The 27,978-nt window shown below is 51.1% G+C and overlaps 2 protein-coding genes across 8 annotated transcripts in view; one reads left to right on the forward strand and one right to left on the reverse strand.

Annotated features, from left to right (window-relative positions):
* The window catches only part of B3GAT1 (beta-1,3-glucuronyltransferase 1), a 29,701-nt gene extending 17,474 nt beyond the window's left edge, over positions 1-12,227 (forward strand). For 2 of the 6 annotated variants that reach the window (XM_019717770.3, XM_074321848.2), the window contains 6 exons: positions 3,390-3,485; positions 3,651-3,797; positions 6,532-7,040; positions 7,669-7,965; positions 8,685-8,785; positions 9,956-12,227. In XM_019717770.3, coding sequence (XP_019573329.2) covers positions 3,482-3,485; positions 3,651-3,797; positions 6,532-7,040; positions 7,669-7,965; positions 8,685-8,771 — 1,044 coding nt within the window. In that variant the 5' untranslated portion in view covers positions 3,390-3,481 and the 3' untranslated portion in view covers positions 8,772-8,785; positions 9,956-12,227. Of the gene's footprint in view, positions 1-3,389; positions 3,503-3,650; positions 3,798-5,507; positions 5,667-6,531; positions 7,041-7,668; positions 7,966-8,684; positions 8,786-9,129; positions 9,396-9,955 lie in introns of those variants that run through there. The other 4 variants (XM_019717774.3, XM_074321849.2, XM_019717773.3 and 1 more) reach the window with 3 other exon arrangements.
* Positions 12,228-14,461: 2,234 nt separating this feature from the next.
* Positions 14,462-27,978, reverse strand: part of GLB1L2 (galactosidase beta 1 like 2) — a 49,596-nt gene continuing 36,079 nt past the window's right edge. Inside the window, exons 8-19 of one of the 2 annotated variants that reach the window (XM_074321845.2) lie at positions 26,882-26,952; positions 23,616-23,700; positions 22,172-22,309; positions 21,506-21,586; positions 20,986-21,092; positions 20,303-20,443; positions 19,932-20,003; positions 19,578-19,656; positions 17,123-17,210; positions 16,698-16,809; positions 16,131-16,247; positions 14,462-15,878 (exon numbers count right to left, since the gene is read on the reverse strand). In XM_074321845.2, the coding sequence (XP_074177946.1) occupies positions 15,792-15,878; positions 16,131-16,247; positions 16,698-16,809; positions 17,123-17,210; positions 19,578-19,656; positions 19,932-20,003; positions 20,303-20,443; positions 20,986-21,092; positions 21,506-21,586; positions 22,172-22,309; positions 23,616-23,700; positions 26,882-26,952 (1,178 nt within the window). In that variant the 3' untranslated portion in view covers positions 14,462-15,791. The remainder of the gene's footprint in view (positions 15,879-16,130; positions 16,248-16,697; positions 16,810-17,122; positions 17,211-19,577; positions 19,657-19,931; positions 20,004-20,302; positions 20,444-20,985; positions 21,093-21,505; positions 21,587-22,171; positions 22,310-23,615; positions 23,701-26,881; positions 26,953-27,978) is intronic. The other variant, XR_012492776.2, reaches the window with a different exon arrangement.

Here is a 27,978-nt window from a genome sequence, read left to right on the forward strand (position 1 = left end):
TTATTGGGGTGACAATTGTTAGCAAAATTACATAGATTTCAGGTGTACAATTCTGTATTACACAGCTTCCATATTTTAAAGATGAAAGTATAGGCCAAGGAGGACAAGTGGTGGGACCCCAGTCCCCAGTGGAGAGCCGGCCAGAATACTGTCCAGGCCACTTCATCCCCACCTCCTTACCACTGCCTCCCATTGCTCTGCTCCTGTTGCCAAATGACCCTCCTGCACTTGACCACACACGCTCCACCCCCAGTGTAGCCTTCCTCTATGTCCAGTAGAGGCTTCTGAGAACACCCAGGGGAGTGGTAGCGCCTCCTCATGTCTGCACTTGCTGAGGGAAAAATGATAGTTGAGGCTGGTCACAGACATGAGTGACCACAGCAGACCCTGGGGCCCCACACTCATTCATGCCTGCAGTTTGCTGTGAGCCATGCCTGGCTGCCTCTAGCCGACTTCTTCAAGCATCTCATTCTCCCTGCCCTTGCTCCTGCCCCTCTCCTGGCTTCTGGTGCTCCTCCATCTGGGTGTTGATTCTTCTGCCTGCTCTCACCAAAGGCCCAGGGCAATTCTGGGGTCTGTGGCAGACACAGCCTGCGACCATAGAGAAGTTGCTGCCATCCCTCCAAGGCCCGGGCAGAAGAAGTAGGCTGCGGCAAGGTAGGCGTCCTCATCTCGGACTTGAACCTCAAATCTGGAGTTGGGGTAGGTGCCGCCTCCTCTCTGCCCCAGGCCCTCCTCCAGGTCTCCCCAACCCGGCCCCTCAGCTCCAAGCCCGATTTCCCCAAAACCCACCCCCGATGGCCAGCTGGCTTTCTCCAAGGCTGGGGCCTCTCCGTTCTGCTTAATAACTGCCTGGTAATTAGCTTCACGATTTCGCTGCTATGCTTATAATAGCCTCCATTAAAGTTATGGGGTTTTCAAGCCGTAATGGCTTCCAGAGTAATTAATGCACAACTGGGTTTATTGCTAAGTTTATTTTTAAAGCTTTTCTCCCTTATTCCCTCCTCCCTTTCCTTTCATAGATGGTTTGAGCAAAAAAAAAAACAAAATGGGACAGAACTGTCTCTCCATGGCCCCCTTCCAGCCTTGCCCCCATCTACCCCCACCACCTCTCCCCCCGCCCATCCCCCTTCCTGCTCCTGCCTCCAGGGAGGTACTGGGACAGCAGTAGAGGCGGCTTTCGTGGAGGAGGGTGGCTCTAAGCTGGGGCCTGTTTGTGTCCCTGTGATCACTCCACACCTGACCAGGTTCGGGGCTCTGGGGTCTAGAACCTCTCTTCTGATGCACCTAACAGCAGCACAGGACCAAAGAGCCGGGATTTATGTCTGTCTGCACCGTGTCCGGGCTGTGACCTCAGGCAAGCTACTGATCCTCACTGTCCTCAGTGAGTTCCAAGTGAAATAGTGACAAGGACAACACGTCCCACCCATCGTTGTTGTGATATTGAACATGAACTGTTGAGGGTCGTCTTTGGACACAAGTGCTACCTAACAGCTATTATTACTAAGGACAGCCCAGCAGGCAAGCAGGAAGTCGACAGGTGCCAGAGGTAGAGGCATGGACGAAAGAGACAGTCCAGAGGAAAAGGGGTGAAGGCAGCTAAGTGAGTGCACAGCAGTAGGCTGGACGTGCACACCCAATTGGCACGCAGCTCATCTTGCCATTGCTTTCTCCATCTGGGGCTTAGAACCCTCTCCAAGATGAAGGACATTTGAAAAAGCTCCATTGGGAGGCGCCGAGAACCCAGAGCACATCTCTCAGCCAGGCCTGTCAGCAGCTCTCCTGTCCTCCATCAAATGTGGCCTAAGATCAGCGAACCAAACCAAGGCCTTGATCAGCCCTTCTCAGCCGTCAGTGGCCTTGGAGTGGGGAGTAGGGCTGGAGCTAGAAGTGTGGCATGAGGTGACTCTGCTTCACCACACTCAGTACATGAGACCCAGACAGGTATCCTGGGCTGGGACACTGGGCTCTGTCACCTATTGGGGCCATGGAAGAGGAGTCTGTAGGAGACACAGCACACACTCCCCAGGATTATTTTTCCTGCTGTGTACCCCCACGGTTGGTCCTCGCCTGTAACCTTTAGCCCCAATGGGCCTTGCATTCCCCTGTGGGGTGAGGGACAGCCTGTCTACACCTGCCTACCAGGAGACTGTGGAGCCAGAGCAGGCCTTGGATCGTGGGGTGATGGGGCTTGCTGGCTGACCCAGACGACCACAGTGCTCTTGACTAGAATACTGGTTGTTTCACAAAATGTCTGAACTCTTTGGAGACAGGACTCTACAAGCAAAAGAAAACACATTGTTTCCAAATGTGGAGGAACAAAACTCCTCCTCACCCATAGCTCTAGGCTGCCAGCAATGAAAGACACATACTACCTGGGGACAGCGGCCTCTGAGGGTTTCACTGCGGAGCGCTGGCATCTGCATCATGCATGGTGCTCAGCACAGAAGTAGAAACGAGAACAGGGTGTGACAATTTCCCTGGTGGTCACAGGGCTCTATGCTACTCTCCTTGTGACATGCGAGAATAAGGCCCAGGGGAGGATGCTGCCTGCAGACCCTCTGCAGAACCGAGGCAATTTGAGCAAATCCATCCTCTTCACAAAGGCTACCACTCCTGGGGCCCATGCTGCCACCATTTTGAATGCTGTCTCCCCAGGACGCGGCTGCCCCCATCAGGACCACCTCTTCTTGCTGACACCCAGCTCCGGTGACCAGTGCTCTGTCCTGCACTGAGTGGGTGTTCCACAAGAATCTCCTGTTGACATCAACAAAGGGAGGGCACTTGCAGCATTTCCTCCTAGGGCCTGTTCCCAAGGCATCTCTTGTTTGTCCTCAAAGGACTCACCCAATGCTCACCCCTTTAATTCGGGCTATGAAAAACACATCTGGGCCCAAACATGTGGACAGCACAGTAGCTAACATGTCTTGAGCACTCAATTATGTATACGTCAAGTGCCATCCTAAGGGTTTTATGGGTGCTGACTTGCTTAATGCTCAGAACCACCTTGTAAAGTAGGTACTGATAGTATTCCATTTCATAGATGAGAAAACTGAGACATGGAGAGTTGCTGTAATTTGTCAAAAGCCATATGGCTTGTTGGTGGCAGAGTTGGTGTTTAAACCAAGGCAGGTGTGTCTGAAATCTGTGCCCTTAACCTCTGTGCCCTGCTGAACACACAGAGTGTGGCAGTGCCACACCATCATTTCTGTGGGTGGCAGAGGTTCACTTCACCCAGGCAGACAGGGAGAAGTGGTCCTCAGGGAGATGGCAGTCTGGCTTCCATTACAAAAACCCCAATGCTGTGTGTTCCAGAGCTGGGTCTGGCCCTTCTGTACGTCTGTCCCCCACCCAGGTCTCTGGCCATCCTCTTCTGCTCTCTCTTGCAGGTGTGCACTTCGCAAGGTTCCTGACTGTGTCCCTGAACAGTCACCCCTTCTCTGACTCCGGTCAGGCTGGACTCTGCAAACCTGCTTCCGCAATGGGTGGGTTGTGAGCGCTGGTAAGACCTTCTAGCCAACACTCGGCTTCTTTGCTATCCCTATGCCTGGCCTGTCCAGCCCATTCCTATTCTTTTCTTCCCTGTGCTTGTCACTGTCTGCTGCCACCACTTCTGGTGTCATCCCTCTCCTGACCTTGCCGCTGCCCAGGTAACGAGGAGCTGTGGGCCCAGCCAGTCTTGGAGATGCCGAAAAGACGAGACATCCTTGCAATCGTCCTCATCGTGCTGCCCTGGACGCTGCTTGTGACTGTGTGGCACCAGAGCACCATTGCACCTCTCCTCACTGCACACAAGGGTGAGCCCCCACACCCAGCCCCAGCCGCGGCCCCAGCCAAGCTTCAGTAATAAGAGTGAGCACAGCCAATGCTGATGGAGCTCTTATTTTCATTTACCAGGCAGCTGCGAGGAATCATAAAGATGATCCAGGTCAATGACCTGACCCTTTCGGGAGTCTTGGCCCCTTTGGAAATCTGATGAATGCTACCACACACACATGCACAACTCTGCGTCCAATTCCAGGACGTGCAAGAACTGGGAGCACTCAGCAGTGGTGGGAGGGATGGCGGGAGAGCATTCCTGGGCTAGACTGGGAAGAATAGATTGTTTGCCCCTCCTTTCCTGGTTAGGCAGTCCTGATCGAGTCCTACCTGGTAAAAATAGACCAAGCCAGAGGAAAAGTCCCATGAAGCACTGGTGGGAGAACGGGTTAGAACCGGCTTCTCCTGTCCCTGGATCTCGAGCTTTCCCCTCCACCAAGCTGCCTTTCCCTCTCACATCGGGACTCCCTACACCCCCAAAACCTCCCATGTGACCCACCTCTGGCCTGCCCCTTCATGCCTTTGTCTTTAGTCACTCCACACATGCGTAAGTCACTCCACACTGAGAGCCTCTCTTCCTGACAGTTCTCCTCTCCTCCCAACTCCAAAATCTCTCTTTGGTGCTTTTCACTTTAGAATTGTTCTCCTACAACTGCATCATCCCAGGTGGGTTAAAGCTGCCACGTATGAAAGGACGTGATATCAGGTGGCTTCCATTCTTGGCAGCGTTCTAGGGTCAGACATGTCAGGCTGTTCTGCTAAGCACTGATCTTACTGCCTTAGCATGAGGAATCTGCGTCTGTCTCCCAGAGCATGCCAAGAGGGACTGAACGAAAGCTGCGGGGAAATGAAGTAAAGGTCCCTGGGAGCCTTTGTGACTCAAAGGGTGAAGAAGCCCTGCAGCCGACGGGAAGGGCTCAGCTCCTCTGTGGCCAAGTCTAATGCATGGAGGACTTTCCCAGGGTGCAGATCCATCTGTTTGGGAGGATCTGAGTGGCAAAAAAGTGGGGGAAATGGCTCTAAATCTCCTCCCCAGGCCTCAGTTTCCAAAACTTTACTGACCATAGGATAAATTAATCCTTACATATCTTAGAATCCTGATCACTCATTCCTGTTTCCTCAAACTTGTTCTCTTTTCACCTTTTGACCCAAAACTTCTACAAAATATTACCTTTGATCAACTGCATCTTTGCCAGTCTTCTGCCCTTGTACTTACCCGTGACATCGTATCCATGGCCCAGGGAGCAGGCTCCTAGCTTGTACTGTGTGTCTTGTCGTGCCACCAGCCTGCGTGAACTCCCTAAGGCCTTCTTCTGGGTTCATCTGTGTCTCTTCCCAGAGCCCAGCGTCAGACCTCACACACGCACCCCACACACTCCACATGCGAACGGCAGCAGTGAAGGAAGAGAGGTGACTGGCTGATTCACAGCGTGCTCTCCAGGTTGGCACTGCGACCCTTTCATGTGATTGCTCATTGTATCCGTAGTCGCATGAAGCCATGCGGAAGTGGGGCTGGCTACTGTCCTACGACCATTATCACCATATGAGATGGTGTGAGAGCAGTGAGGAGCACACAGTGGTTCGAACGGAAAGCTATAACTTGGAGAGAAGGGGCTTATTAAGAATGACGACCAATGGCCCCGATTTCTCCTCTTGATAGGACTACTACTTCACTAAATGGGAAATGTCCAGGATGTAAGGAAAAGCTTGGTAATGAGAGTTGCCTCAATGGGAGCAGGCTGCCTTCAGGAAGAAATGGGTTCCCCCTGCTTGGGAGTGTTTCTCCATGGATCAGGCCCTGCGAGTTTTCACACAACATTCCTCATGGTGTCTTCGTGGAGATATGGGTAAACATCAACTGAGTTCTAGAATAGTCAGGGTCAGGGGGTGGTACAGTTTGTCTCCCAGATGGTCAAATGAGTATTTCCAGAAAGCGCAGATTAGTGACATCAAACCAGCAGAAGAGCTAAAACAGGTCTCCATCCTGTCCTTTTGTGTGTGCCAAAATGTAGGAGCATCTAAAATCAAAAAGGACGGGTTCAGGATTCAAAATTATCTTGACAACTATGGGCAATACCCTGGAATAAAATGTATAGTTAAGTATCAAATTCTGCACCATGATTCAAAGGACAGATTACATAAGGCCATGAGGGGAGAGACCCCACTTGACTAGAGGGTTTGTGAAAAATCAGAGTGAGCCAACCTCACATTCTTCTGAGTCCAGTGTGCTGTGCCCAGGAAAGCACTAACCCTGCCCTTGGGCACAGCAGTGTCTACACCACAGGATGGCAGTGCCACCATGCTCTGAAAACTCAATCCCATGTAGAGCAGTGAGGTCAGCTCTGGCCAGATGAGGATTCACCAGGGTGATGAGGGTCAGACATTTTGTCATACAAAACCCAACACATTTAGGAACTAAGGATGCATCTTGGAATCTGGCCAGCTGCACTCAAATAGCTACAGAGCTGTTCGATGGAGGAGGAGGCAGAGGTCATCTCTTTGTCATCTGGGGAGTCAGAACTAGAGTTCCTGGGATGCAGCCATCACCATTAGCTCTAACAGAGAGAGCAGCAGGCAGGGATCCGATTACATTCCTGAGGAGGAGCAGAGGGCGGGTTTGTCTTGCCAGGGTGGGCGGTATCCTGCCCAGTACCTGAGGCTGGAGAGCTGGTGGTGCTCGAGTCCCCACACTGCCTGTCTCCCAACCCACAGATGACAGCAGTGACCCCCGGCGCAGCACACCACTGGGCACGGACCCCAGGGAGTACTGCATGTCCGACCGCGACATCGTGGAGGTGGTGCGCACCGAGTACGTGTACACGCGGCCCCCACCGTGGTCTGACACGCTGCCCACCATCCACGTGGTGACGCCCACCTACAGCCGCCCGGTGCAGAAGGCCGAGCTCACACGCCTGGCCAACACACTGTTACACGTGCCCAACCTGCACTGGCTGGTGGTGGAGGACGCGCCACGCCGCACGCCACTGACCGCGCGTCTGCTGCGCGACACTGGCCTCAACTACACGCATCTGCATGTGGAGACGCCCCGCAACTATAAGCTACGTGGGGACGCCCGTGACCCGCGCATCCCACGGGGCACCATGCAGCGCAACCTGGCCCTGCGCTGGCTGCGCGAGACCTTCCCCCGCAACTCCAGCCAGCCCGGGGTGGTGTACTTCGCTGACGACGACAACACCTACAGTCTGGAGCTCTTTGAGGAGGTGTGAACAGGGCAGAAGGCAGGGGAAGGGGTGGGAGGACTGAGGGCCTCTGGTGTGGGAAATGGAAATGCTCCTGCGGAGGGGCCCTTTCGGTAGGGACACACAGGGACACTCACAGGAGGGGACATGGCTGATGTCCAGGCTGGGGTCAATATAGACTGCAGGGAACCAGGGAAGGGATGGAAGGCCTGGCTGCAGGCCTCAGCAGCCCGCCTCGTGAAAACGAAGAAAGTGATGTTGGGTTCCTGGACCACAGCCCCGGCCTTTGAGGCGTGGTCTGAATGAGGTAGGGACCAGTTTCAGTGTCCTTGGAGTTTGTGAGTCAAGGTAGTCTGGGGGAGGGAGAGGGGTTGTGTCAAACTCTAAATTGGGAAGACTAAAAGATTTTGTACCAAGGGAGAAAGTGGCAGCAGGGCATGTGGAGAGGGGGAAGATGAGCTGGTTTGAGAGGCCAGGTTCCTCTGTAGATGCCCACCACGGGGATGCATCTATAGACAGGGTGGCTTGGGTCCCCTGGCATGGCTTCAGATGTGTGCACAGAGCTAACTGATGATTTCATGCTCCATGTGGACAGCCATCATTCCCTATCAGCAGTCCCAGGTGTCCTGACTCTGGGTCCCCCTTGTAGATGCGCAGCACCAGGAGAGTGTCCGTGTGGCCTGTCGCCTTCGTCGGTGGCCTTCGGTATGAGGCCCCACGGGTCAACGGGGCAGGGAAGGTGGTCGGCTGGAAGACAGTGTTTGACCCCCACAGACCATTTGCAATAGATATGGCTGGATTTGCGGTCAACCTGCGCCTCATTCTACAGCGAAGTCAGGCCTACTTCAAGCTGCGTGGCGTGAAGGGAGGCTACCAGGAAAGCAGCCTCCTCCGAGAACTTGTCACCCTCAATGACCTAGAGCCCAAGGCAGCCAACTGCACCAAGGTAAGGCCTTCAGCAGAACTGAAAGCTGTAATGCAAGCATTTCCAAGCCCATTCAGACCCTCCCTACAGATCAAGGAGCAGGAAATCAGTCTCAAAACAGACTTGCAGAGAAGATCCATGCTTCCTAGAACACCCTACTGGGAAGGCATTTTATCACCTGTCAGGCAGCCACACTAAAGACAAGCACGGAAATGGAGAAGGTAGTGATCAGAGAGACAGAGCCAAGGATTGCGTCCTCTCCCTCACCTCAAAACAGCTGGGCTCCATGACCTCCCTGCCAAACACATGTATATGTGTACACACACATGCACAAACACGCATGCATGCACATGTACAAACACACACTGCTCCTAGTTTGAACTTCTCCGGCTAGGGCCTGGGCTATCAACCTGAAGGCTCCCGAGCAACTTTCTCTGTCTCTGGAGAGAACTATTAAGAAATGCAGGGGAGGATGAGAAGCAAGGGGAAATCTTAGAATTTCTCTATTTTCTGTAGCTGCAGACTTTGTTTCCAACAGTTATTTTGAATGCATCATATGTACAAACAGCAAGAGTGAGGGGGTAGATAGAAATAAAGAACGATGGAAAAAAAATTGATGGGAACAAGGGCAGAATGGGAGGGGGCAGGAGAAATACTTGCGGAGTGTGGTGGGAGCAGGGAGGTGGCAGGGTAAGGTCAGGGTGACTGCCCCATGTTGTTTTGTGTCTCTGGATGCACAGATCCTGGTCTGGCACACACGCACAGAGAAGCCAGTGCTGGTGAACGAGGGGAAAAAAGGCTTCACTGACCCCACTGTGGAGATCTGAGCCCCAGGATACAGGTACAGTGGGGACAGGGGCGGCGATGCACTGGGCAGGAGCACAGCAAATTTGGACCCAGAATAAATCTGCCGAGACTTTTGTTCTTGGTCTTTAATTGTGGAAGGACAGGGATAATGCCAGGAAGCATGAAGGAGACATAGCTGAAGTCCCCTTCCCATTGTACTATCTGGAAGGTAACAGGAGCCAACTTTCCCCCCACGGCTAGGTCCCTCTGCTACCAGCTCCTTGACAGGCCTCTCCTTCCAGACACCGCCTGATGACAACTTCCTATCATTGCTACTATTATTCTGCCCATCATGCCTGTCCCATTGCAAGGCACTGTTATGTACATTCTCTCTCACAGGCTGTCTTGCCCTGTGGATTCCTCTTCAGTCATGCTGCTGTGAAAAGGACCCACCCCTCACTCACTGCTTCCACCTCATCTAGCATGCCCATGTGTCTCTCAGTAGTGACAGTGTAGTACAGTGAAGATAGCATGGGCCCCAGAGCCTGGTTCAGTTCCTGACCTACCACTTTTCACTCTTTGACGTTTTTTTCTCTAGGCCTCGGTTCCTTCATCTGTATAATGGGTTGTTGGGGGTACCAAGGACAATCTCTGGCACATAATAAGTCCTACATATGTGTTACTGTTGTTATTTGATTCTTTAAAACCCTCTATTTACATGGGCCACAGGATCTATCTACATTTTAGAGGTAAAGAAATGATGTTCAGAAAAGTTAAATGAAATGAATTGTGCCAGCTGATTGGCAAAGCCAGGAATTTTCTCTGGGCATTTCTATGACCTTATCACAGAGGTGGGAACTCAGACAATGGGACACATGTGAACTCTGGCCCCGGAGTTTAGTGTCAGCTTCTGTGTCACGTTTGCCAGCGCCCTGCCAAAAGGGTTACAACAGGGTGTCAGTCTGCCTGTTTTGTCCCCTGAACTTAACAAATCAGCTGGGCCGGTGCCACTAAGATGCACCAGTACTGCGCCATATGCCCTGCCTCCTACCCTTACCGGGTCCCTGGAGGAATCTGCCTGCACCCACCCCTCATCAGGGGTCCACAGAGGACTCTGGGGGGGTGGGTTCCTTGCAGCTCCTGGGGACCCCTGTTAGGGGCTCAGAGTTGAGCGGCCTAACCAGACTGGCCACTCCCTCACCCATTGCTCCTCTCCCCTTCACAGGAGCCTCCCTCTCAGACCCTGTTCCTGGCCTTCCATCCTCTCCCCACGGCTGATGGTCCCTCCAAGGCAAACTCCTAAGGAATGGCCATCACCCTCCTTTCTGTTCTGGGGCTTCAGAGAGAGCCCGGCCCGATGCCAGGACAAAGGACGGAGAACCTAAAGCACAGAAATCCCACACCTGTTGTTCTCTTCCATCCAGCGTGACCAGGGCCCAGCTGCTAGCCAAGCACCCCCAGCCAGTGCACCGGTGCCCCAGTATGCCTCCCCAGAGCTTCCTGTACCAACAGGCCTGCAGGAGCAGACTCATGGGCACCCAGGCCCCAAAGTGATGTTGAACTGGGAGGGAGGTGCAAAGACTCGGCAGTCAAGTAAAGGGTGGCCCTCCCCAGCACCCTGCTCCTGGGGCCCAGCACGGCCACACAGGCCAGCCAGCCAGAGAATTCTGAAGACCAGAGAGCAGTCCCCGCCCAGGAGCGCCCCTCCTCTCCTCAGAGAGTTGCTCCCAAGTACACATGCCTCTATGGCTTTCCCCTAGTTCCTGTTTCCAGAGTATAAGGCTGTCTTTGATCCCAACGGGTGACCATCCCTGCATGAGGGGAGCCTGGGTCTGCCAACAGGCTCTCCCTGTACCTCAGTACCTCATGCTGTGGTGGGAGCAGAGCCCCTTCCACCAGCCCACGCTCCTCAAGCCTGCTCCTTGCAGCACTGAGAAGCAGGTGGCCCCTCAAGCCAGCACAGGTCATGGACTGACCTGGACTAAGACCACGTGGGTCCCTGGGTCCACACTGCCTCCCCACTGCCCACTGGGCTGTAGGGCCCCTTGCCTGGGCTGGGATAGGGAGGGCAGGAGCCCTCTTCCTGAAGCTCTTGAGAACCACAGACCTCAGTGGCTCGAGTGAGCAAGGGGCAGGCGAGGCAGAAAGAGGAGGGAGGCAGGGGCGACTCCAAGACTCTTTCCTGCCCCTGGTTTGAGGGCGAGGGACTTTGCATTAGCAGAGGGATTTATGGGAAAGGGGCAGAGATCATTTGGACACTGAGGAAAGGAGACCTGAGCACACACTACTTTGGAAACTATTCTATTTTCAACACAAAATGGGAAAGAAAATCTCCCTTTTCTCTGAGTGTGGAGCATGCAGGGCGAGCCTGTCTCAGGTCCAGCTGTGCCCTTTCCTCTCCAGAGAAAGATCAGTGCATGTGCTCTCCCCTCTACCAGCAGGAAAGTGTGTCCAGTTCTCCAGGGCACTGAAGAGGCCCCTGGCTTTCTGACAGGACAGGGCCCTCTGGTGATTATCTCACTTATGCTCCTGAAAGTTGGAAGCACAATTTTCCTCCCAAGTGGAAGAAAAGGAAAGATCTGAGCCTACTGATGAGGTGTTTATTTTTTAACCGCTAACAGCTCCCACTCCATTTAAACTCACAGGACCTGTCTGAGGACCACGGAGAACCCACTCCTGGGTGGGAGGTGGGGTAGGACTCAGTCTGGCGACCTAACATTCAAAAAGTAGCATTGACTGCCTATTTTGAAATGGACTGAACGTCCCACAGTAGTCATGAACCCGTCCGATGGGATCATATCCCTGAGAACCCTGAGCCACCTTGCAGTGCGTTCCCCAACCTCTTAACGTTTTCAATGGTTGCTTTGGAAATCAACCCCTCAGAATCAAGTGGCATGAGAGAGAAGGGAGGAGGTGGACACAGGGCAATCATCAAATGAGTGAATTTAGGCCCAGGCATTCCACTGCCTCCTCACCGAAACCAGCCCTGAATGCTCAGGTCAGCTTGGCTGGTCTTAGGCCACCTTCTCAGCCAAATTACCCAGGGCTCATTTTCAGGAAATTGATAATGAACAACAAAATGAGGTATTCTCATTCTCTCTCTCTCTCTCTCTCTCTCTCTCTCTCTCTCTCTCTCTTTCTCTCTCTCTTTCTCTCTCTCTCTCTTTGGCAAATGCTAGTTGAGTTGTTTTCACCTAATATCCTCTCTTAGCTGCATGTGTATTTATTTATAATGATAACCCTGGTGGTCTGCAGCTTCCATCTGTGTTGGGAATGAGTTTGTTATAAATCAGAATTGGGTCCATGACTACAATTTGTTTTCCAAACTCAGTCTGCTCCCTGCTCCCCACCATAGAGGAGTGAGGCTGGGGGCTCGGAATCCCAAACAGAGTGGGGGGAGGATGGAGCCCGTGCAGCTGCACCTTCTGGTCTGTTTTAATTTAACTATTTAATTTGTTTTTGGAATTAAAGTCAAATATGGTTTTTAACAGTCATAATCCTCCTCAGCCCTGCTTTATTTTATTCTCCTACATTGCTTTAACCAGCCAATAAGTATTTATTTGCCAGGTGCCTGCTATGCACAAGCATTATTCTAGGAGCAGCACGGAGCAGTGAAAACCCAGAGCGTTTGTCTTCATGGAGCATGCCTTCTCTTGAGAGGACCTGGATGCACAATAAACAGATCTGTAGTATTTTAGATGTGATCTGGTCTAAGGACAAAAATGAGGCCAGTCGGGGAGACAGAGGGAGAGGAACTGATCCCTACACAGGGTGGTCAGAAAGGCCTCCCTGATAAGGTGACATCTGAGCCGATGAGCAGCATGCAGACATGCCGTTATCTGGGTCAGGGCATTCCAGAAAAGAGAACTCTGTCCCCGGTGGTGGTGGGGGAGTGGTTAGCATGTTTAAAGACCAGCAAAAAGCCAGGATGAGTACAACTGACTGGGAAAGGTGGGAGGGCAGCAGTGGTGGGAGATGGGATGGGTGTGGGCACGGAATATGTTGGTTGGCCCTGGGAACCAGGGTAAAGCCTTTGGCTTCTACTGTGATGAAAAGGGAAGCCATTGGAGGGTTTGGAGCAGAAGACCGATATAATCTAATTTGCCTTTTAAAAGAATACCTCCACTTTCTGTGCTGACAATAAACAGAGAGGGTGAGCAAGGGCAGGCTAGGGGTGGTGACTCCTGCAATAATCCAGGCATGAGATGACGGTGAGTTGGATGAAGGTGAAAGTTTTGGGGCAAAGAGAAGTGGTCGGGTTCTGGATGTGTTTAAGAGGGACAGCCAAGAGAATTTGCTGATGGAGTGGATGTTGGATATGAAAGAGGGGAGCCAAAAGGCATCTGAGACACAGAATAGAATGGCCAGTTCCTGATACAGGGCAGAGTGCAGGAGGGATGATGTGGGATAACTGGAGTTGGTGTCACGTGTCACATGCCCATTAGACACGTGCAGGAGAGGAGGTGAGTAGATGGCGGCTAGTACACCTGGAGCTCAGGTGAAGATGAACAATGGAGAGTACAAGTGGCAGGCTATCTGCAAGCCACAGGCGGGTGAGTCTACCACAGTGAGAGGACAGAGGGAAGAAGCCCAGGGAGTGGCTTTGGAGCCACCAGCACTTAGAGGTTGGGGTTATGAGAAGGCGTCTTCAGGAGACTCTGAGATGAGGCCATGCACTTGGGAAGATCTGGACTAACCGTGAGTGAGCTCTGGAAGATGATCTCTGCCACGGGGCTTTGACAGAGAGAAACCGCAGGGCTATTTGGCAGGTAAAGTCAAGAACAGTAAGTTGGTACAGGAGGCTCTTCCCCCTGAGAAAGGGCCAATGCATCCCAGTGCAGACTTGCTTAAGAGTAATTTGAGGGGATTCTTCACTTTACAAAAGGATTCACTGTAAGATTCCTTTTAGTACCAGTTCCCTGTCACATTTTCCAACAGAAGCCAACTTACATACAGCTTTGTAGAAGCACACTCTGGTGTAAAGTGGGGAGCAGCAACACGGCTCCCCGCACTACTCACGCACCCAAGTAGTCCTGCTCTCCTCCACGCCTTAGCTCCATGCTTGCTGCTCCAAAGCAGTTCAAGAACAGGTGGTGAGTTTTGCCAAGACTGGGGACTTTGCCTCATTTGGCCACCCAGCCATTGTCCATGGAGTTCACTTTAATAAGCTTCACTTCTTTGCCCAGGCCCCTATGACTCTTTGTCCTTGACCCAGCTCAGCTCTTGGGCCCAGGGGCTGCACAACACAACTGTCCCCAGTACGGAACACTTTCCTTAGTGAAGCACAGGATGCAAGCCTGTGGGGCTGCTGGGGGCCTCATGGCAGGCTACTCCCCACCTGTTTTTATGGGCGCCTGGTGTAGGCACTGTCCTGGGGAGGTGTCTGCTATTTGACTTTGCCTATTATTGAAGGTAGTTTGTGGCAGTAGAATCCAGATGTTGTTTGTGAAGAAAACTCACCCACTGGAGCTGACTCATATGTAGAGAACTTGGCTGTCCAGCAGACTCTCACCAGCACTAGAATGGATTTGTATTGGACTTCTCCTCTCCAAGGGCACTTCCAATCCACAGTGACATTTCAAGGGCGGGGGGGGTCAGGAGGGAAGTGGTAAGGAGTCAGCATCTGGCTATTGAGTACCAGCTGGGCTAGCTGTGTGTCTGACTGCATACTGCCTTTTGCCTCTGGCTAACAGCGGCACAGATGGGATCAGAGAAATACTACCAAAGAGGGTTTGCTCAACTCTATTGTTTTATTGCAATTCAGGACAGAGAACCTGAGCCAAACCACTGGACTCAGTCCCCAGAACAAGAGCCTCACATTTGGGGAGACAACTGCCAAGGAAGGCTGCCTCTCCTCCCTGCTACTTGTTCACAGGAGGCTCAGGGAGGGAGACTGAGCTGGAGGCAAGGTCTGTGCGAGGCCTGCAGGCCCCGTGGCGACCCAACATTTCCAGGAGGCGATCTACCAACACCACTGCAGCTGGGTCCTCTGCACTGTTTCCCCTGCACCCTCTAATAGGGGTGTGGTTTCTGCTAGGATCTACATTTCCTCCTCTTCTCACTGAGGAAAACTGGAAATACTCTCTAATTCAGGAAAACAAATGGCTGAGTATTTCTGTTTCTCTTAAGCTCGGCTTGTCATCCTGTCGGATGCAATTAGAGTGAGAATGAAAAGGAAAAATGTGTGTCTCTCAAATGAAGTACCTTCCGGAATCCCAGAAAAGGTTTGAGGAGGGTAGTGAAGAAAGAACAGAGTTGAATGGGGTGAGACACCCCCGGTCCCTTCTCAGTCCTCTACAAGTGGTGACAAACCCACTATTTCAGAAATGAAAAGCAGCCCTGAGAGATGTGGCCAGGTCAGGTGAGAATGTTCATAGGAGCACACATATGCAGCAGCCATGCCCAGCTAGTCAGGACCGCTCTTGAGGTCCATGTGTCAGTCACCAAATGGAGATCTGACTAGACATTCCAACACCAGACATCCTTCTGTCCTCTCTCAGAAGAGCAGGGAGTCGGAAAGGTGCCATCAACAGAGCCCAGTCCAGAAGCCATTCCGGTAAGAAGGGAGGCCCTCCCTCCCCATCCCACCTCGCTTCTTCAGTTCTCTCAGATTTAGGATCTTGAACTAAAGCAGTGGGCAGAGAGGTAGCCCTCGGCTCTCTGAGGTTGCTACTTAAGGACACTCTCCTGATGGGAGGGTGTGAGAGGGTTAGCACACCCAGGCTCCAGTCAGCTGTGAGTAGGGTTTCAGGGCAGGAATTCCCGCCTGTTCTCAGGATTTTTTTTTTTTTTTTGCTTTTCTATTCCCAAAGCCCAAGAAAAGTTGGTCAGGAAATCGGGAAAATCGGCTCCTTGAACCCAAGTGGTTGGTAGTATTGGCCATCAGTTTGTGGAAACAATTCATCGTGGAGAACAGAAAACAGTTTCTATCTCAGGATTCGGGAGTGGGAAAGCGAAAAACATTCTTGAGAATGGGCAGGAATTCCCGCCCCGAAACCCTAGCTGGGAGGAAGGGGGCACGCTCCTGCTTCTCTCCACCAGGAGGCGCTGGGAAGCGCTGCTCAGTTAAGGTACTGGTTCCTGCCTAGGTAGGGTGTTTCAGTGAATCGTATCACAGGGCCTGCCATCTCCTCCTCGAAAACAATGACCTGGGGAGAGAAGGGGGAGCCAGATGAGGGAAGTGGTTGGGAACCGGGCTAGAAAGAACAGGGACCCACACTCATAAGCACCAAGGAAGAGGACAGAGGGACTTCTGCACCTCTCCTGCCCTAAGCAGCCTTAATAGACTGTGACAAGGGCCTTCCCTGCCCCACTTCCCCAGGGAAACACTGTGATACAAGGGAGAGCAGGAAAGAGAAGGGAGTCCCAGGGAAAATGGAAGGGACTACAAGTGTTCCCACCTGGTTGATGCCTTGGTCCAACCAGGTACCTGGAAGGTAGAGGGTCTCCTGGGGTCCAATGTTCCAGTAGCGTCCAAGGTTTTGGCTATTGATGAATACAACCCCCTTCTCCCAGCCCTTCAACAGAGCAGGGAAGGTGTTAGTCAACCACAAGAGTCAGCAAATGTAAAGTCCCACAGGAAAGCAGAGCCACAGTTAGACACCTGCCATGCATTCTCTCAGCTTCCAAGAGACCAATGTAAATGGATATCTTGAGAGCCATGAGGTTACTGGGTTGGGTGTTCTGTCTCCCATCCTAATAGCTCTGACTTTCCAGGCAGGGCATCCAAGCTCAGATTGGATGTAGGAACTCTGGGGCTCTGCTTTGAGCCCACTCCCTTCACCCAAAGGAGGCCTCATGGGGCCCCTTCAGAGAGGGCAACACAAAGACGGAGACCCTCTAGGCAAAGGTGGTAGAGAGGGCTCCAGCAAGGCTCAGGGGTACCTTGGGGGGAGCAAGCCCCTCCTCGTGGCTCAGGCTCAGAGCACTCTGAGAGATGAGAACCTGAGCAGGAAAGGGCTACAAACCTTCAGCTCCATAAAGGTGTCCAGAGGGGAAAGGTCAATGGACAAGGCACCCAGGAAGAAAGCAGGGAATATGGGTGCATCGGGGACAGGATTCCACATGCTGGCACTGAACCTATGGACAGAATGGGAGACAAGAAAGGAAGGAGGGGACTTTCTCAGATCTGGGTCCCATCCTGCAGCTAATTGCAAAGGCATTCAAAGTTCCCTACCTGTCAACCAGGGCACAGGACTGGCAGCAGGGTGATATTGTGGAAATTCCCTAGTCTCCAATGCTGGCACTGCCCCTACCCGGGCAAGTTGCTCTGGGTTCTGTTCTGTTCACATGTGACTAGGAGGAGGGGTGAGGCCAGAGCAGCTCTCAGGGCCTTCCTGGCTCTTCCTGCATGTTAACTAGGATTTCACACACTGCCCTGGTAGGGACCCACCTCTGAAAGAAGCTCTCTTTCATATCCAGGCTATAGATTCTGAAGTTTTTCAGGGGAGAATTATTCAGATAGATATTTCCAATTAAACCTGTGGGAAGGAGACAAGGAAACATGAGCAAGGCCAAAGACAGGGGACAACTGACCTGGCTGTGGCCAGGCACCTCCATGGAAAGTTTCTGGAAAGTTTAAGTGAGGATTTCTCCTGAAGTTTATACTCCCTAAGGGGCTCATCACATGCCTGAAAACCTTCCCTATAAATCCCGAAGGGGATGAGAATGAGTAACACTAGTATTTGTCAGGCCCTAGGATTTGCATGAAAAAAATACATCGAGGGCAATGACAGAGCTGAGAATGTCAAGGGCATGAACAGTCTCTGGCCTGTCTCTGAGGGAGAAGCTCCCTTTTGGGGGCTGAGAATCCCAATACAATAAAATGAGGCACAAAGGGCAGAAGACCAAGAGTTCACAGTGGTTCTAGCCTAGCTTCAAGGCCAGTTTTGGTGGGATCCCAGACTAAACAGGCCTAATAACTCAGCCAGAAATCTACATGACCTAAAATTAAAGATAGATTTTTTTCAGTATTTAAATTGTGAACAGATGGCAATATCACTTGGATGTACAACTCGGGGGAACTGCACACACTCGAATAGTGATTAATTAGTGCTGTAGGAAAGGGGTCAACTCTGTCCCAGAGCAGCCCCAAGGTCCTCCCGACCATGGAGCTGCTGAGTTGCTAGAGTAGAACCTGGATAGGCCGGGGAATAAGAACAGGCTTCATGAGGCCTACAGGCTCTGACATTGCAGGTCTTGGTGTGTGAGGGAACATCCACGTTTCTGGAAAGGAGGTCTGTGAGTTATAAACAGTGAACTGTTCCAGAGGATGGGCACTCCACAATGAGAATCCAGGGCACACCTGGACCAGGGGTCTGGGAAGGCAAAGACTAGGAAAGGGTCAAACTGGCAGTCTCATCCCACAAAGGAAATGAAGAGCAGCCTGGAGTAGGAGCTCCTTGGAGGAAGAAACTGAGACCCAAGGAGGAATGCTAGAGGACTGTTTAGGGAAAAGGGAAGGGAAGCCTGGACAGTGATAGAAGCTGCTTTGAGACCCTTCTGGAGAGGGCTGATCCCCAGGATCCAGAAAGCCCCCAATGGCTGGACCACATGGCTTCCTTGGCAGGCAGGAAGGGATGTACATGTTTCCTCACTACAGAGGCAAACACCAGTGAGAGTTGGGAGGTCACCAGTCTTACCACAGTAGGATTTACTTTTTCTGAGTTCTTATTTTTTAACTAACATGAAACCACCCGTATTTTAATAGACAGATAGGAAGGAAGAGGCCAATTTAAGCAGAGACTGTTTAGAAAGCCAGGGAAAATAAGATGAATTGGTGAAATATTCCTAGAGAGGTATGCCATCAAGAGGATTTTGTTTACCTGTGTGCCCTGCCTTCTGTCCACCACAAATAAGATCATCAGTGAATTTCCAAGGTGAATCAAGGAAAGAAATTCAAGGTGGAAACCCAAGAAGGCAAGTCTTATGCCTTTTTTGGATTTCTGAGAATCCTCTTGCTTGCCTCTCAGGTGCCTCCCCGCCCCACCCACCCACTCCGCCCCCCACCCCCCACACAACACACACCACACAGGCAGTACCCTGCTAAAGCAGGCTGCAGGGGCGGGCTCAGTGTCTGCTGTGTATGCACCAAGGGCATGTGGAGAACACATACAGGGAGTGCTAACAAGTAAGAGGTCTGAACCCAGGTGGGCCTCTCAGACCCACTTCCACCTCCCTCCAATGGGCCTCCATGACCCACCTCTCTCCAATGAGCTTCCATGATTCCACCTCCCTCTGTGGGCCTCCATGACCTACCTCACTGAGACAGGCCTCCATGACCCGCCTCCCTCCAATGAGCCTCCAATACTCACCTGATTGCAATGGACCTCCATGATCCACCTCCCTCCAATCAGCCTCTATGATCCTCGTCACATGTAAGGGGCATCCATGACCCCAGCTCACTACAATGGTTCTCCATGACCCGCCTCCCTCCAATGAGCCTCCATGACCCACCTCCCTCTAATCAGCCTCTATGACCCTCTTCACATGTAAGGGGCATCCATGACCCCAGCTCACTACAATGGTTCTCCATGTCCCACCTCCCTCCAATGAGCTTCCATGACCCACCTCACTGCAATGGGCCTCCATGACCCACCTCCCTCCAATCAGCCTCTATGACCCTCGTCACATGTAAGGGGCCTCCATGACCCCAGCTCACTACAATGGTTCTCCATGTCCCACCACCCTCCAATGGGCTTCGGTGACTCCACCTCCCTCCAATGGCTTCCATGACCCATCTCACTGCAATCAGCCTCATGGCCTGCTGAGGAGCTGGAATGGAGAAAGGATAGTCAGATATATGCTGAGTAGCAGTAGCTTTTCTTTCAGCACGTGCTGTGACCCACCTTTGCGCTGGTCATCGATATTATCCCCGTAGTTGACTCGTCCACAATTCTCCACCAAGATTCTCAGCGTGGTGTAACCCTGCCAGGAATACAGTGGTCGATGATGACCGCCTGGTGACCCAGCCACAAGGTCGCAAGTACACCTCAGGGTTTCTCTGTGGAACCCCAGTTCTTCTCTAAGCTCTGCGAGGGAAAGCATCTCTGCTGATCAGAAAGCAATGTTCTGCTCCACTCTCCGCATACAGCTCTGGTTAAGGAGCCTCCTGTCTTCCAGGTCTTCCCAACCTTGACTCCCACCAAACCTGTTTAGGAAGTGGCTAGCTCTAGCCATCACCAGCTCCCCAAGAAACAAACCTGGATCAAGGGAATAGAGATCTTCCTCGTTTTATAGTCCAAGAATCCTATAGATACTGTGTTCACAAAGACCTGCCAGATAAACAGACAGAGCATCCATGGGTCGACAGGAAGGAAGCCTAAGAAGGATCTCTGCTAAAGCAAAGAAAGAGGCCACTGTGTGTGTGTGCTGAGGAGGGAGTTAGGTGGGTATAGAGGAAAAATGAGTGCCCATGACTATAGCTGCAAAGGACTGCACAGCTGACAGTAAAGGACCACATCTACACACTGGTAACAGCCGGATATAGGAGCATAAAGAGGCAGGAGAGGCAGGGGCGTGTTGTAGGGCTTGATCACGACAGGTCATAGGAATTAAGAGGAGATACTCCTACCTGTCCCCGGTCACGCACAAGACCACTGAGGGTGCCAGATGAGTCAATGGAGGTTTCATACAGAGTGTACCCAAAGGACTGGCCATTTCCATCATTTACTGACAGGTTCTCCATATTGACAGGCTTTTCAGAATTGATTGGCTGTACAGAGAAAAGACAGGGATGCACAGGGTTAGGCAGAGGAGAAAAAAGGCAGAAACCTCATGTTGAGCCTTCTGGGGGAGTACTGGGTAGTATTTAGAACCTACCTGGGGGCTAGCGTACTGCGGCAGAGGCAGGGCAGGGGCCACTAACATTTTTTTTCTGTCTTGACTTCTCATGGCTCTCCAGGGTCACAGGGATGGGGGGGGTGAAAGAGGGAAATGAACCCTACAATTTAGTGGCTTTTTAGCCTTTTAATCCATCATCGTCTTGGATCATAACATCCCTCCGCATCAGCTACAGGAGGTGCACCCTCCTCTCTGCCCACTGAGGCTGCAGAAAGGGAATCCCCGTTGTGTTACCCAGTTTTTCTTCAAGTTCATTTTGTTCCTTCCCACTTCCTACTCTAGCATGAGTTCTCTTTACTCTGAGTTCTAAAGTTGGAGAGTGGACCTCAAGGTTGTCAAGCGTTAATGTTCTCATCCTCCACGACATCTGTTGGGAGGGCGTCCTGGCCTTGCTCTCCTGATGGCAGTGCTCACCTCCTCCATGTACTGCAGGGCATCCCACAGTGACAGGTACAAAGTTGGCCTCACTGACTCATATGCAGTCTTGGGAAGAAGGTCAGGTGGGGGAGGAAGAGGGCCACCTGAAAAACAGACAACAGGGCCATCCCGAAAGGACCAAACAGTCACTGCCTCTCCAGCCCTCCCAACCACTGGCTACTATCCATGACCCAATGTGCTCCCTAATCCTAGAGCCAACAGGGAAACAGGCCCATCCTCACACACCCTCGACCCCACTGGGAAGGTGATGCCAGTGGGGAGGACAGGGAGCCTCCCCGTATCCTCAGGAGTATTAACACCTACAGAAAGGCAAACTTGGCACGACACAAACCATGATGAAAACAGTCTCTCAAAATTGCCTATCTTTCTCTTAGGGTGTTCTTATACACAAACCAACTGGAGGTAATGTGCAATACTGAGGAAATAACTCTTTAGGGGGTCTCAGAGCAAAAGCAAGGGCCCAAGTTGGTGCTTGAGTCTGCTGTTTGCCAGGTACCTGAGATGGAGCCAAAGAACTCTCGGAGCTTGTTGTATTTGTCTGTGTAATCGCCGGCCTCTGTCAGCACCGCATCATAGTCTGCAAGACACCAGCGCATAGTCACTGGTCACTCATGTGCCAGGACAGTATCTATGGCAGCAAAGAGAGAAGGGGGAAGCTGGAGTCGGGCAGCACGATTTTCATTCCAGCAATTTTGGCAGCAAAGCACTTTGGGTATGGGCTGTCAGTCAGAATAATATAAATACTAAATACTTGAAAGTGCCACCAAAACTGCCCATGACCACAACATGACCCCAAATCTCCAGGCATCTTTCCTGCCTTCCGGGGACTCTCAATCTAAAGAGGGGCAGGGGCCATATCATTTCAAGGGCCTGAGCAGGGAGAGGAGACTATCCTCATCTAAGGACCTCCCGCGCCTGCAAGGGCCTCTCTCACTCCCTCCAGCTGACTTCCAAAGGCTCGCAGACATGTCAGCTGGCTTCAGGCTCTGACTGCTCTAGAAGTTTAAAAGTGACAACCCAGACCTAACCTCCACCTTTCGCAGGCACTTCAGAGCCAAATACATTAAAGGTGCCAGGGCTCTCCCTGAAGGACTCGCCATAAAAAGCCTAGACACAGAAATGTTGGGGTGTGCCAGGGAGGGTAAGTATTGGGAGTACTTGCCATAGCTGGTGACATCAGACTTATATTCATGAAAATGCATGGCTCCATTTATGAAGCCAAAGTTGGTGCCTCCGTGGAACATGTAGAGGTTGATGGAAGAACCAGCATCGATGATGGCAGACACTGTTTTCAAAACCTCTACAGCAGTTGGGGAGGAAGGGGAATGTGCAGAGTGAGTTAGAGATTGAGACAAGCCATAAATCCCTTTGGCACTCTCACCTTTCCCAATCCCTCCTCCAGTTCAACACTGTGACTCCTTCAGCTTTTGCTAAAACCCCAGTTGCAGGGGGACAAAGAGAAATGGCCAGAATCACAGCCCCAGGGCTTGGGCCCACCAGTTGTTTCATGAATCATAGTCAAGCCTCCATTGACTGCTATTTGCGCGACCTGCAGCCCAGCGCAGCCTTCTGTCTCTACCAGGCATGCTTCTCAACTGTTACCCCAACTCAGAAGGACACAAAGCGATAGGATTCATAATTAGAGATACTGATATAGTGCTGACCACCTCCCCATCCCACCTTTATTAATGAACCAATGACATGAAAAGACAGTATCAAAGGATTTATATAGTAACACACATATTAATATATATACACATACGCACACAAGTGTGTGTAGCAGATTGGCAAATATTAAAAATTATTTTAATACTCAGTGTTGATGAATCTGTGGGAAATGGGTATTCTCGTTTAATAATGGAGAGCTAAGAATTGCTACAAACTTCCTGGAAAGCAGTTTAGTAAATATATATCAAAAATTGCATTCATATACAATTCTATTGCTAGGAAGTTATCATAGAGAAAAAATATGCCAAGTCTGCAAAATTGGATGTTCAAGAATGCTCACTAAAATGGTGTTCAATTAACAAAAATCACTGGAAACAACCTAAGTGTTCATTAATAAGAGACTGGGTAAATGAATTGTGATTTATTCACCAGTACAGTGGGTTTCTTTGCATTCTTTAAAACAGTGATGGAATGTATGTCTAATAGCATACAAAGCTGTCCAGGTGTGTCATTCGCTGACACAAGCAGGTGACAAGAGCAGATATGACAGCATTTGTCCCCATCTCTATCTGTAGGTGCACAGAGGGCTGCAGACAGAGATGCAACACAGAGAACTGCCTGGACAGTGCACATCACAACGTTTTCTTTGGGCTCTAGGATTTTTATTTCTTCTTTACACACTTTCTGTATTTGCTAGGTGTTTGCAATAGGCACACATTACTTATGTAATTACAAAAGCAATGCTGAAAGCCCCACCGTTCACTTCCAATATCAAGACAAGTGATTCTGGAATATCAAGACCTGACTATTACACGCAAATAGCCCCAGAAGCCTTGCCCTGCAACAGCTCATTTATATCAGTTAATAGATTATCTGGAACTTATTCCTCCTTCTTAGATCAACACCCATGCTGGATGTAGGCACCGCAAAGCACTCACCAGAAGAATCCAGGATGTTGTGTGGACCTCCCCAGGAGTCAAACCACCCTGTCCAGTACTCCATCACCATCTTGGGCTGAACCCTCTGGGTGCCACAAAATGAGAGGTTAGCTGGTCAAAAAAGATAGACAGAAGGGAGCCCTTCTTGGAGGCGAGTGTCAACCCCTCTGTCCTGCCAACACCCCTCTCTCCTGCCTACACACCCCTGGTCTAGAGGCCACTGAAAGCAGAGCACAGATGAGAGCAAATGCATCTGCACCAGCTTAGCCTCCCTGTGTGGTCTCCACACTGGAGGTAGAAAGTAGAAAGCATTCCCAAAGGGGATGCAGTAGACCCTGCTGCCTAATGTGGTTTTAATGTTGCATACAGTGCTGGCGAGGAAACACGGGGCTCTGTTCAAAGTAAGTCTTCATTAGAGCTCAGCATCTGCTTTGGGAGTCTTTACATTGCTTTGCTTTCTGGATCATGCCAAGCTTTGTCTGTCCTCTCCCAGGGAAGGAGAATGGTCTATTAGGATAACCATATTGTGGACACAGACCCCTCCGTTGCTACTTCCTTTTAGCTGGAACAGTCAGAGGGCTGCAGAGTGAATCCCGCTTCAAGGTCCAGGTTAGTTTCAACAGATGTTTACCAAATTGGACCAGAAGAACAGGGCGTTATAGTGCAGCTATTCACAGAGCAGGCTCTGCAGCCGTGATGTCTGGCTTCAGAGCTTGGCTGGGACATTCAATAAGTCTTAAACATTACTGCAGAATACTGACTTTGGCACAGGATTGTCCCAGGGATGCAGACATTGTCCTCAGAACCATGCTCTACTCGGCTATGTTTGCAGCAGAAGCACCAGGGCACCTTAGGGGCAGGGGTACGGAGGTGGGTGAGGACTGATATGCTGGTATTTCAGGTTTCACACAACAGCCTTCCTCTTTCATCAAGTACCTTCTCTGGTAGTGACAGCCTTACATTTAGGGGCAACTGAATACAGAGCAACAAAATCTGATCCAAGGTGATGGGTCAGATTTATGAGCTATTGAGTAGAAGGTACCAACCACACCAGAAAAAAAGGCCAAAATAGTACAATAATTGTTTTTGGCAAACTGGTGGCTTGGTTTTCTTTGCAGCTGTCTCCCTCCCAAGAAGGAGATATACTGTACTACATTTAATTCACTAGAAAGGGAGAAGTAAATTCTAAGTCCCACATGTCAGTAGTCTCCAGTGCCCAGAGGGTGCTCCCTGACCTGAGCGTGCTGGGGTCGAGGAAGGGGGGTGTTAACAATGGCCCAGGTCACTACACTGTACAACGACCTTCAAGCCGGCGCTGTGCACTCACTCAGACTGTGCTCCCCAACCTGCCACTTTACGGGGTACTTGATCCATTCTATGAATCTGTCTCCTTAACTGCAAAATGGTAATGACCGTAGCCCGCACACATGGGTACTTGGAAAATTAAATGAGATAATGCATGTGAAGCCCTGAGCATACAGTGCCTGGCCCTTGGGAAGTGCCCAGGAAACATTCACCTTCGTTGTCTTCATCATGGACATGAAGAACCAGTGATGTGCTACTCGACACCCCAAAGGGAAGCAGAGCTGGGGCCTGTACTGTTTGACCATTCGAAGGAGACTTTGATCTGAACAAGCAAGCACCCATGTCCCCTTCCTTGAGGAAAACGGACATCACTGAACTGCGGACAGAAAGGCCTGTAGCGGTGCTGTTCTGTCAATGGGTGACCAGCCTGGGCACACAGGTGTGGCCACTTCTCCAAGGGGGACTATGCAGGAGCCAACATGAAGCACTGCTGTCCTGCGTGCCTTGCAAACTGTACCGCATGTGACCCTCAAACAACCCTATGCGTAGGTACTGTGATCATCCCCACTTTCCGAAAGAGGAAGGAGAAGCACAGAGAGGGCACACAATGAGTGGGCGGAGAGGCAGCTCACGGCTGTCTGTACTGCTCCTGGACAGCACTCAAGCACAGTCCTACTGAGTTACCAGGCAATTGTTGATTTAACACGTCCCTCCTCAAGCAGGTGCAGCTCCATAAAGGCAGAGGCCCCGTCGGCTTAGTCCCTGCAGTGTAACGGGGCCCAGGCCACTCCAGGAAAAGGGCAGGCACTCAGTAAATAGTGGAGGAAGGAAGGAAAGGAGAAAGGGGCAGGTCCTGGGCCACCTGTATCCGTTGTCTCTCCCCTGATCTGCCTAACCAGGTCTGCCAGGGGTGGGGTCCCACTGTCCTACCTCTTCCTGGGCACCTTCCCTACCCATTCTGCTTCACCCTCTAAATTCCAGTAGTAGCCTCAGCATACACATGGGTGGCCCTCTCTACCCTGCAGTGGTGACTTCATATGGCTGTGCCTTCGGTCACAACCTCTGCTCGAAAAAAAAAACACAAAAAAACAGCAGGGGCACAGAACAATCCCAGTATCTCCATATGCATCCATTCATGGGCAGACACAGACACCCCAGCAATGGTCTGGGCCCAAAGTGGTCTGGGCCTAGGGATCACATGTATGTCCAACAGTGGTGGCTGGGGCCACACCCTTCAGTAACGTGGGGTGAGAGATGAGGCCTCTCAGTTCAGTGAATGGGCCACAGCTGCCTTGGCTAGATTACATCTATCCTCCCAGGAGAGACACACAAACTCAAGAGAAATCAATTAGAATTGGATTTAACTAAATTGCCATCCATCTGATGGGTGTTGAGATATATCCAGAAACCGATCATTCCTTCTGACCTGGAATGGACCAGGCTTCCTGTCTTGCTGGTGACAATAATATTTGTAGACCCCGAGGGGCCTTACAGGTTACAGGCAGATGTGTACAGTGCAGGACATGGGAGTGTTTCTCCCCGCAGTCCCTAGGGCCCGGCCCAAATGGAGCAGTCCAGGGCTAACTGAATCCACAAAATTCTAGTGAGGAGCCTCTGTGAGCGCACCAAGCCTAACGCCTCAGAAAGGATCCCCCTTCTCAAGAGGTGAAAACCACATTCATGCATCGGCCCACGCAGCAACACCTCAGAGCAATTTTCAATTTCCCTTGCCAGGGGCCGGCAGCATGGTGCACAGGGTTGGGATTTGCAGTGCAAAAGGAGGGCTGTGAGCAGAAAGTCTGACAGAACCCAGAATCCCTCTCCCCATGTGGGGAGCCCTGGGCACAGTTGCAGGCACTCCAAAGAAGAAAAGACTTTCTGACAAAGAGGCTCAGCTTAACTCTAGGAATTTCTACACTCACGCTGAGCAGGGCAGGCAGCTTTCCCTGGGTCAGACTCACCTGGACACTGAAGAGAAAGGTGGTTAATAACTGCAGCTCATGTTGCGACTTTAAGTTGATGGTGGCCAGCACTGTGAATGGAAAGGAGTAAAGAGAAACAAAGTATTGTCTGGAAACTGGAAGACTTTTCAAATTACCCCAGACCTTTCTTAATTCACTGGCAAAATAAAGTAACTAATCTTGACATTATTTCCCACCTCCAATTAGAGTTTAGTTCCTCTGATGTCAGATTTATCTTGTTCATCTTGGCAATTCTACCACTCAGCACAGACCTTACAGAGCAGTCACTCACTAAGCATCTGTTCAGATTAATTTAATTTTTACAACCAGAGTGTGCATTTCTGTTAATTATTCTTTTGCAGGGAACTGCAGTCTGATCTGTACTTTATACCTCAAGCATCTAGTACAAGGTAATGAACTAAATGTAGATTCCCCTTTTATTTCTTAGATGGCGGCTAATTTTCTATTCTACCCCATGATGTGTTCATTTTTTTGTTTATAATTGTATTGTAAATGGCTGTCCATTAGTGAAAGGTATGCCCAAAAAAGCTGTGCTACCGTTGGCCTGTGGCCATGGATCCCTGGCCCACCCCAGCTATAGCACTTGGCTCTGAGGCTCTTTCACTGCTGCTGTCTGCAGGGCAGTGGGCCTCACGTGCACCAGCTGTGGCCTGAGGTCCAATAGGCCTGGAAAGGCATGGCAGAGACGGAACCAGCCTGGCCAGCTGGCCACCCTAACGCCCTCCTGTCGGACGTGAGCCCCTGGTTAGCAGTGATTGAAAACAAACAAGAACTAAGGCTCCTAAGGTTAAATAACAGCCCTCAAGGTCACACAATAGGCGAGCAGCAGAGTTACAGGCAACCCCAGCCCATCTGACCCATTGTTCTGTGATGTCACTGTCCTCCAGAAACCCCCGGGGGGTAAGACACTATACCCAGACCCCTCCTCACCTTAAGTGGAAACTCCTTGAAGGCAGGAAGCCTGTCTGAAACCGACCAGGCAGAAATCTCAGAAATCGACAGGATTAGTATGGCTAACTAAACAATAGCATCTATTGCTATCCTTTTGGACACTCCACTGGAATAAAATTAAAAGA

This window comes from Rhinolophus sinicus, chromosome 9 (assembly GCF_057876585.1).
Source record: "Rhinolophus sinicus isolate RSI-liver-muscle chromosome 9, RSI-T2T, whole genome shotgun sequence".
NCBI lineage: Eukaryota > Metazoa > Chordata > Mammalia > Chiroptera > Rhinolophidae > Rhinolophus > Rhinolophus sinicus.